This window comes from Salvelinus sp. IW2-2015, linkage group LG35, assembly GCF_002910315.2.
Source record: "Salvelinus sp. IW2-2015 linkage group LG35, ASM291031v2, whole genome shotgun sequence".
NCBI classification, from domain to species: domain Eukaryota; kingdom Metazoa; phylum Chordata; class Actinopteri; order Salmoniformes; family Salmonidae; genus Salvelinus; species Salvelinus sp. IW2-2015.
This window is the reverse complement of record NC_036874.1, coordinates 17,327,564-17,337,899: the sequence shown is the minus strand read 5'-3', so window position 1 is coordinate 17,337,899 and position 10,336 is coordinate 17,327,564. Positions and strand designations below refer to the sequence as shown.

The following is a 10,336-nucleotide window of genomic DNA, read 5'->3' as shown; positions in this document are numbered from 1 at the left end:
TCGTTTTTTTCCCCTCCCTCGTGGCAGTTGGTTTAAAACAGAACTCAGGATCATGTTCATTAGGTTACACAATGAAATACATTCTTAAACGTTCTACAACTGAACATGAAAATGAGCATTTCTAATTGGACAAGGACAGGTAGTCCCTCCCTGTTTCAGTCAGTTTTTCCCCCATTTGATGCCAAATGAACAGGACGCAGGCCGTGGCAGTGATGGCCACATTTGACATTTTAGTAATTTAGCAGATGCTCTTATCCTAGAGCAACTTACAGTTAGTGCATTCATCTTAAGATAGCTAGGTGGGACAACCACACATCACATAGTAAGTACATTATTCCTCAATAAAATAGCTATCAGCAAAGTCCGAGCTAGTAAGGGGGGGGGGAAAGTTCACAAAACCTTTGTTCACAAAACTTTCTCCCCTCGAGTGCTGTGGGATTATTTAAGATACTCTTTGAAGAGGTAGGGTTTCAGATGTTTTCGGGAAGATGGGCAGGGACTCTGCTGTCCTAGTGGGAGGGTCAAGGGACCTGAGGTGGCAGAATGGAGTGCTCGGGTTGGAGGTGTAGGGTTTGAGTACAGCCTGAAGGTAGGGAGGGGCAGTTCCACGTGCTGCTCTGTAGGCAAGTACCATGGTCTTGTAGTGGATGCAAGCTTCGACAGGAAACCAGTGGAGTGTGCAGAGGAGCGGAGTGACACGGGAAAACTTGGGAAGTTTGAACACCAGGCGGGCTGCAGCATTCTGGGTAAGTTGCAGGGATTTGAAGGCGCAAGCGGGGTCCTAGCCAACAGCATAGTCCAGACAGGAGATGACAAGTGCCTGGATTAGGACCTGCGCCGCTTCCTGTGTGAGGTAGGGTCGTACTCTACGGATGTTGTAGAGTATGAACCTGCAGGAGCGAGTTACTGCTTTGACGTTTGCAGAGAACGACAGGGTGTTGTCCAGGTAAGGTTCTTTGCATTCTCGGGGGGGGGGGGGGGCGCACCGTTGAGTTGTCAACTGTGATGGAGAGGTCTTGGAGCGGGAAGGCCTTCCCCGGGAGGAAGAGCAGCCACGCCTTGTCGATGTTGAGCTTGAGGTGGTGGGCTGACATCCAAGCTAAGATATCTGCCAGGCACGAAGGGGGGAAGGATAAAAGTAGTTGAGTGTCATTCGCATAGCAATGATAGGAGAGACCATGAGAGGATATGATGGAGCCGAGTGACTTGGTATATAGAGAGAAGAGGGCCTAGAACCGAGCCCTTGGGGACACCAGTAATGAGAGTACGTGTTGCAGATACAGATCCTCTCCACATCACCTGGTAGGAGCGGCTTGCCAGGTAGGATGCAATCCAAGCGTGTGCAGAGCCTGAGATGCCCAGCCCTGAGAGGGTGGAGAGGAGGATCTGGTGGTTCAGTGTTGAAGGCAGCGGATAGATCTAGGAGGATGAGAACAGAGGAGAGAGAGTCAGCTTTGGCAATGCGGAGAGCCTCCGTGACCCAGAGGAGAGCGGTCTCGGTTGAGTGAACCGTCGTAAAGTCTGACTGGTTGGTGTCAAGACGATCGTTCTGAGATAGAGTCGGTTAGAGACCGCACACTCAAGTGTTTTGCAAAGAAAAGAAAGAAGGGATACTGTTCTGTAGTTTTTGATGTCAGAGGAGTGTTGATTTCTTGAGGAGGGGAGCGACTCGGGCCCTTTTGAAGTCAGAGGGGACGCAGCCAGTGGTCAGGGATGAGTTGATGAGGGAAGTGAGGAACGGGAGAAGGTCTCCAGAGATGGTCTAGAGGAGAGGAATAGGGTCGAGCGGGCAGGTTGTTGGGCAGCCGGACCTCACTAGTTGCAGGGTTTCATCTGGAGAGAGAGGGGAGAACGCGGTCAAGGCATAGCGTAGTTCTGTGGGACCACTGGACTCAATAGGCTGAGTGAATGAGAAGCGGATGTCGTCAGTCTTCTTTTCAAAGTGGTTGACAAAGTCATCTGCAGAGAGGGAGGAGAGAGGGAGGGTGGAGGTTTAAGTAGGGAGGAGAAGGTGGAAAGAGCTACCTCAGATCCCCTGTCAGACAGTCAGGTAACAGGGCCTGGTAGGATGTCCTCTGCCCTATCTATACCCTCTATGTTCCACTGGCTGGTTACCTAATCCCCGCTGACGCCATCCAGCCTCCTTGATGCCTCTCCTGCTCCCCCACGTCTCAGGGATTTGTTATTTATAGAGACACTACTAATGGACACACATACTCTCAGAGGACACACACACCTAGCATGCACCAGCAGCATACCACCCTGCATCCCACTGCTGGCTTGCCTCTGAAGCTGAGCAGGGTTGTACCTGGTTGGGAGACCAGATGCTGCTGGAAGAGGTGTTGGAGGGCCAGTAGGAGGCACTCTTTCCTCTGGTCTAAAACAAAAAGTCTCCCACTGCCCCAGGGCAGTGATTGGGGACATTGCCCTGTGTTGGGTGCTGTCTTTCAGATGGGATGTTAAACGGGTGTCCTGACTCTCTGTGGTCACTAAAGATCCCATGGCACTTATCATAAGAGTAGGGATGTTAACCCCGGTGTCCTGACTAAATTCCCAATCTGGCCCTCATATCATCATGGCCACCTAAATCTTTCCCAGCTTCCAATATTGGCTCATTCATCCCATTTCTCTCCTCTGTAACTCTTCCCCAGGTTGTTGCTGTAAATGAGAATGTATTGTGAGTCAACATACCTGGTAAAATAAGGGTAAAAGAAATGCATGTGCACACACAAACACATACACACTCCCAGACGTCACTTGAGTGTACTGACAGACAGGTGATCTGGTTGGAAGGTGAGCAAAGGCCTCGATTCAATCAGATCAAGTGTTAACCGGCGATGGCCGCATAGCGGATGTGTCGGAGGTGTCGGAGGTGGAACTGCGTTGGAGCTGTCAAATGTGATCATTGTCACGAAGCCACACCAGTCCCACTCACATTAGAAGTTCACAGCGAGAAAGTTGTATAGAAATAATTATTAAAATCATTAAACAAAATAATAAGGATTTATATCAGCCTAATTAGGGTGTAGATTACATCTCACATTCCAGTTAACGAGGCTGCATGGCTGTAAGATTTTTCTTAATGCGACTCCGTGCAGCCAATGGCCGTGTCCGCTTTAGGTATACCGTGAGCCTCTTGTGGACTTGACAGCTCTTACGCCGTTCCAACTCCGACGCCGTCAAAACATCAGATATGCGGACGTTGCTTAAAGCGGATTTGATTGAATCGGTCCCCAAGTCGTTCAAGTCAGGGGTTCATTCAAGGTTTGCGCTGTTGACAGTGTTGCTTATAGTTTGGAAATGCCAATGAACATGACTGGATGGCTGCAGGAGTGTGCTGATCAGGTGATCAGGTCCATGGAGGTGAGGTGATGCACTGCTGAGGAGTTGGCAGGTTGCCCACCCTGTCCATCACTCTTATGATCCCCAGACAGAGACAGTATCTAAAGGCCTTCTTTTTTTTTATACCTATTTACTATCTACAGTACTTACTGTACAGGAGAACACGATCATTTTCAGGCCGTTACTTATGAAGTGTGGATAGGCTTTCCAAATGGCTGAGTAATGTACGTTTAGAATGTTTGTATGGTGACTGTAGGCGCTGGATATCTCGTCTCCTAGTCCCACCCAATTGTTAGTCTCTTGCGACAGACTGGCGAGCGCAAGCAAGATTTGGTTCTGGGTTCCAGGATCACCTGTATGTCTGCAGTACATGTGGAGGAGAGGAGAGGAGCTACAGGTGACAGTCTCGATTGCCTTGACTGCTGAGTGGGAGTGAGGGAGTGAGTGAGTGAGGGAGTGAGGGAGGGAGGGAGGGGGGGAGGGAGCAAGCGAAGGAGGAAGGGAGGGAGGGAGGGAGGGAGGTGTGCAGTTAACGGCGGACATCCCAGCCAGTGTTTGTTTATGTCAGATGGATGTTATTCCCCCCCCTTCCCCGTGGTTTCCCCTTGGCAGCGAGGCAGGTTTTGGCACCGACAGCTCTATGGGAGCCAGGTTCTTTCCCCTTCTCAAACACAGACATGCACACCACCTACTGGTACTGACTTTTGTGATGGTACATTGTCCCTCAATAAAGTAGCTAACTATGTACGACTGAGGTGTGTGGTTGTCTCACCTAGCTATCTTAAGGTGAATGCACTAACTATAAGTAGCTCTGGATAAGAGCGTCTGCTAAATGACTAGCCTCCAGCTCAACCCTGGCTGGGTGTTAGCCACTGCAGTATGTGGACAATAGGGAAGCCAAATGAAAAGCAGATGGCTGTGGCATGTTCTAATTACGAAGTGGGAACACAGTGGTGTGTGTGTGTGTGTGTGTGTGTGTGTGTGTGTTTCAGTGGGCAAGGGAGGTTTTGTACATCAGAAGACACTGAGTGTGTGGACACATATCCATATGAATTAAAGGGGCAGTCTGCAGTTGCTACATCCATTTTTTGTAATGATAATCGAAGGATATGTGCCCATTTGATTCTTGAAGAATATAACTTATAAATGCCTCATGAGCTTAGTTCAACTCCGGTACCCCAGCATAACGCAACATATACGCTTGTTTGACTCTAATGTTTGTAAAAAAAGAAAGTCAACTTAAATAAACACTATAGCATCATAACATGGTTAAAAGTATCATTTTGATATCCTGGATGGTCAGGCCTTGCATCCATTGCTCTGTCTATGAATTTGAGAGTGGTTACATATGTCCAGTCCCATCTTCAGGGGCATATCTCCAGGGGCGAGGAGCACGCTTTGTTATTGTTTCAACTGCTGATTGCCGCCTTAAGGGGCCTCAGGAAGTATTACTGAACATTTGTGTGTGTTTGTGTTTCTTCCTGTATGAGGGAGAGAGAGTGAGAGGTGGGTGAGCAATGCTCTGGAGTAGTGAGGGTGTGTAAGTGTTTTTGTATTTATGTTTGTCTGTGATAGATTGTGGGGTTCTGTTTATGTGTGTGTGCAGGGGGGACTCGGTATATATGCCACCATGTGGTGAACATTGACAACTGCACTCTACAACCAGTAGAAATATACACTGAACTAAAATATAAACGCAACATGCAACAATTTCAACGATTTGACTGAGTTACAGTTCAGATAAGGAAATCAGTCAATTGAAATAGACCCTAATCTGTGTATTTTACATGACTGAGAATACAGATATGCATCTGTTGATCACAAATACCTTAAAAAAGTAGCGGCGTGGATCAGAAAACCAGTCAGTATCTGGTGTGACCACCATTTTGCCTCATGCAGCGCGACCTCTCCAGTGTGCCAGGGCCATCGAAGGTGAGCATTTGCCCACTGAAGTCGATTGCGACGCCGAACTGCAGTCAGGTCAAGACCCTGGTGAGGATGACGAGCACGCAGATGAGTTTCCCTGAGATGGTTTCTGGAAGTTTGTGCAGAAATTCTTCGGTTTTGCAAACCCTCAGTTTCAACAGCTGTCCGGGTGGCTGGTTTCAGACGATTCCGCAGGTTAAGAAGCCGGATGCAGAGGTCCTGGGCTGGTGTGGTTACACGTGGTCTGCGCTTGTGAAGCCGGTTGGATGTACTGCCAAATTCGTTTAAAAAAACTTTGGAGGCGGATTATGGTAGAGAAATGAACAGGACATTTTCTGGCAACAGCTCAGGTGGACATTCCTGCAGTCAACATGCCAATTGCACGCTCCCTTAAAACATGAGACATCTGTGGTATTGTGTTGTGTGAGAAAACTACACATTTTAGAGTGGGCTTTTGCCTCCAGCACAAGGTGCACCTGTGTAATGAGCATGTTGTTTAATCAGCTTCTTAGTATGCCACACCTGTCAGGTGGATGGATTATCTTGGCAAAGGAGAAATGCTCACTAACAGGGATGTAAACAAATGTGTGGACAACATTTAAGAGAATGAAGCATTTTGTGAATATGGAACATTTTGGTGATTTAAAAAAGAATTTCAGCTCATGAAACATGGGACCAACACATTACATGTTGCGTTTGTATTTTTGTTCAGTGTAGTAATGCAGCCTTTTAAATACATGAATCAGCGTATCAAAAGCCAGGAAGACTATTTTCACTTGTTGTTCTTGTTGAGATATTACAAACCATGATCATACTCATCATTAGGCCTACGAATACTTCTCGCCTCAGAGTGAATTTCTACATGTTATCTTCCTGAGAAAAGACACCGTTTACTCACATATGTTGGAATTCTCTGGAATGACACTCTTTTGTGACATGTACAGATGCACTGAATCAGATGCGAATGCCATACATTTTGGCCTATAGGAGAATCTTAATTCAGAATTCCCACCCCTCTGACCTTATGCTCCAATTGGTTTTGAGAAGGAGGCAAGGAGAGGGGACGTGAGGTATCAATTCAGATTCTCTCCATATATTCTTACAGGTTGGTACAAGTTTGGTATTTAGGCCAACACTGCCACCAAGTGGTCATGAGGAAGCACAACACCCCCTTTTTCATGGAACATGACTCAATTAAACTTGTCAGTTACTATTTCAAGCAAATCTCTAGGCAGATCAATGTTTTGTAGAATGTTTCATCATTTATTAAAGAATGGATAATGCAAGTGTTGATAAAACATTTACTGGAGACAGGAGATCAAGTTGAGACATAGGACGAGGTGGATAATTGTATAATAAGGCAGTTTATTCACAGGTAATGATATCTTTGAAATCGTGCAGCACGGCCCCTTCTGTCTGACTCGTATGGAATCGTCGGAAAAGAGACCTCTAWACATTTTGTGCTGWTTATATATGCAACAAATAAAGTAGGTTGATCTTGTAGTCTGGCSTTCCGATTGGTCGATCTGGGTCGTGGGTAYTCCTGTCCGGGCCTGATGTCGACGTTCCATTGGCTCTTAACATAGTTCTTTGTCTTAGAYTCTCAACCTCGAGCAGAATGCATGTGCGTTTGTTTTAGCAGGGGCCTGTTCATGGGGGAGGGGAGTGTGTGTGGGTCTGTGGTTATTATAAGGGTACGAAGTGTGGGGGTTTAGAGGGTGATGGGTGCATGTTGTATCAAGTATAGCTTGTGTTGAGAAGTTGTTAAAACAAGTTGCCAGTATCCATTACAATTTCTTACACAAGTCTTGCCGATATAGACTCTGCTCCTTCAGGGTAGCTCACTGCCCAAGTGAAGCGTCAAAATATAAAATGACCTGCAAGCGGTGAGCGCGGTAAGCTATAAAACCCCCCCAGCAGGAAAACAGAACCTAACAGATGGAGGCTGGGGTGGTGGTGGGAGCAAAAGAAGCAAAAGCATATTAGCAGTAGCAGCAAGTGGTAGCAGGATATGTGAGCAGAACCGGTCAGCTTAAATAGACCGCCAAATAAGGAAGGCGTGATTGTTACTAGCATCTAATTGGTGCAATCGCTGAGGCAGGCTCTCGGGTTCTGTTTCTGAACTGGCTTCGCTTTATTCGTTTTTTGGGTATCTGTACTTTACTACTTATTTTTGTTGACGACTTTTACTTTTACTCCACTACATTCCTAAGGAAAATATGTATATATAATATATATCTCTACTCATACCATACATTTTCCCTGACATCCAAAAAGTGCTCGTTACATTTTGAATGCTCAGGCAGGAGAGCGATATGGTCCAATTCACGCACCTATCAATATAACGTTTTGTCATCCCTACTACCTCTGATCTGGCGGACTCACTAAACACAAAACGCTGGATTTATTAGGATCGACATTAGCTGCTGCCCAGGCAGCCTCAGGCAGGACTGCCTGGGGTCCAAGCAGGAATAAAACAACAGATAGCAACAAAAACATTGTCTACATTATTAATATAACAATACATCACACAAGACATTGTGCCCTATACAAATGCACACTGCTCCACAATCGCACATTCACAATGTACAAGTGTGTGTCTCGTTGTGCCACGGGGTGTTGTTTTATATGTTTTAAAAAATAAGATTTTATTGCTAGTTTGAGCTACCCGATGTGAAAGAGAGTTCCATGTAGTCATGGCTCTATTAGCTACTGTTTGTAATAATGCCTGAGTGTTGGAGTGTGCCCCTGGCTGTTCGTAAGAAAATGTAAACAAAATATCTTTGTGCCTTCTGGTTTGCTTAATAAAATATAAAGAATTTGATGCATTTACTTTTTACTCAAAATGTAGTACTTTTTCCACAAGATACTTTGACTTTTACTCAAGTAATATTTTACTGGGTGACTTTCACTTTTACCTTATTAATAGAAAATGACTCAAGTATCTTTACTTTTACTCAGGTATGACAATTGAGTGTTTTTCCCACCTCTGGCCGAATGTTTCAGAGAAGTGACCAAACCATCTCTGTTCTGTTTCGCCTTCCACAGATGAGAAGCCTTACGTCTGCAGCCTGTGTGACTTTGTCAGCACGGAGTCATCTGCCTTCCTGTCCCATCTACGTCTCCAGCACACCAGTGACGGCCGACCTATTCCCAACCCCAGCTCCAGCTCTGAGAGAGGCACCCCCAGTAGCGTCCCTAAGCTGAAGAGGGCTCTCCTCCACGGGCTTGCTCAATCCTCTGCCCCCCACCCTTACCTCTCTGCCCGGCCGTCGAGAGACAAATGCACCGCAGAGAGCAGTTCACCTGCTGACTCTCACCGTGTTGCTCCTCTGGACCTGTGCGTGAGAGCCGAGGGCCACAGGGGCCCGGCCTCCTCAGCCCTTCAGCAGAAGGGCCTGCCCAGTCATAAGTGCTCCTACTGCTCCCACTCCACCCACTACCTGGAGGTGTTGTGGATGCACCAGACTGTCGCCCATCGCATCAACAGCAGCGCCCTGGCCCCCAAATGGGCCCTCCTGAAGAATGGCTTCAAGGGCCCCCGAGAGGGCTCGTCCTCAAGGAGACGCACGGGCCCTCCTCCCGCTCTGGATGGGAGGGAGTGTCCCCCGTTGCCCCCTGTGGTGCGCACCCCACGCACACGCCCCCCATCGTTGAATGGGGGCCAGAAGAAAGACAGCAGGGACAGGGCAGCCAGTCAACCCAGCACCTCTTCCTCCTCCTCCACACAAGGGTCCTCCTCCTCTGCCTCAGGCCCCCAGAGTGTGCGGCCTCCCAGGGTAGGCAGCTGCAGACAGAGAGGCGAGGCTGTGCCGGATCAGGGCCAGCGCTCTCGCTCCAACTCTAGGCCCAGAGTGGAGATCTACCCACGGGGAGGCTGCTCGACCGGCTCCCTGGAGAAGAGCACTGCAGCCAGGGCTCCCCAGCGACCCTCAGCCCCTAGCCCCAGTGTCGGAGGAACCACCAGGCTGGTGGAAAGGTACATGTTGCCTCAGGAAGGCCTGGGATTCATGCTGTCCAGCAAACACGGCCTTGCAGAGTACAGCAGAGCCAGGAGCTCGCCTCAGCCCCAGCCCAAGCCCAGGAGCTCCCAGTCCCACAGCCAGTCTCACCCACAGTCCCAGGGCAGACCCAGGGCTGAGCGCCCAGCCCACAACACCACCACGGCAGGCCAGGGCTATGGAGCCTCCCACTCCCAGACACATGGGAGCGCCGTCCAGGTATCCTCCACCTCCTCCTCGTCAGCCCAGCGTGCGGAGGTGAAACAGGAGGAGGCACGGGGGGTGGAGACACCAGAGCTGCCCATGGACATCCTGAGCTTCCTGAAGAGCTGCAACTCCAATGACCTGGCGACGCTCTACCACCGCTGGGGTGCCGCCAACCCCCTACTGGACCCCACAGGTAAGAGCCAGGGCAGAGCTATGAAACATCCTTAGGTCCTTTAAATAGATGGGAAAATATGTATAGCGAACTTGGCACATGACGTGGACACAAAATAACATCAAGAAAACAGAGGGAATGTCCACTCATTGTTTGCCAAGATATCTTTAATGACTGTAAAGTCACCCTCTGTCATAAAAGTCACCCTTTTCACAAACAGTATATTTTTTCTATCTGTAATATTCAGATATGTTTCTAGTCTGTGTTATGTGAGCAGCCTGTCAGTGCTGTGATGAGAAGGGGAGACAGTCAGAAGGGCAGTAGGGATGATGATCAACACGCCTTAGGATCATGTGTTTAGAGGAAAGGCCAGATGCCAGGAGATGTTGAGCAGCCCTTTTTTGGCTCGCTGATTGACAGCTCGTATCACGTGTGGTGGGGAGTGACACTGGACTGGATCTACCAGAGGGACTGGCCCCTGGGGTGGTCAGTACAAACACGTAGGCTCAGTTGTACACACACGCACACCATCTGGCAGAAGATGATTGATAGACAGGCCGACTGGCCAGTCTGACAGGGGCATAAATAATGAAAGGGAGATGCATTAAAGTAGCTGTGCGTGTGTGTGCTGACCGTGTCAGAATGCGTGTGTGTGTGTGTGTGTGTGTGTGTGTGTGTGTGTGTGTGT

The 10,336-nt window shown here is 48.4% G+C and overlaps 1 protein-coding gene across 1 annotated transcript; it reads left to right on the top strand.

Annotated features, from left to right (window-relative positions):
* The first annotated feature begins 3,312 nt into the window (after nt 1–3,312).
* On the top strand, nt 3,313–10,330 carry LOC111958574 (zinc finger protein 516). The gene is made up of 3 exons (XM_023979839.2): nt 3,313–3,363; nt 5,256–5,274; nt 8,317–10,330. Exons 1-3 carry the CDS (start codon nt 3,313–3,315, stop codon nt 9,702–9,704), a joined length of 1,458 nt encoding a protein of 485 aa, XP_023835607.2. The 3' UTR covers nt 9,705–10,330.
* The last annotated feature ends 6 nt before the right edge of the window (nt 10,331–10,336 follow it).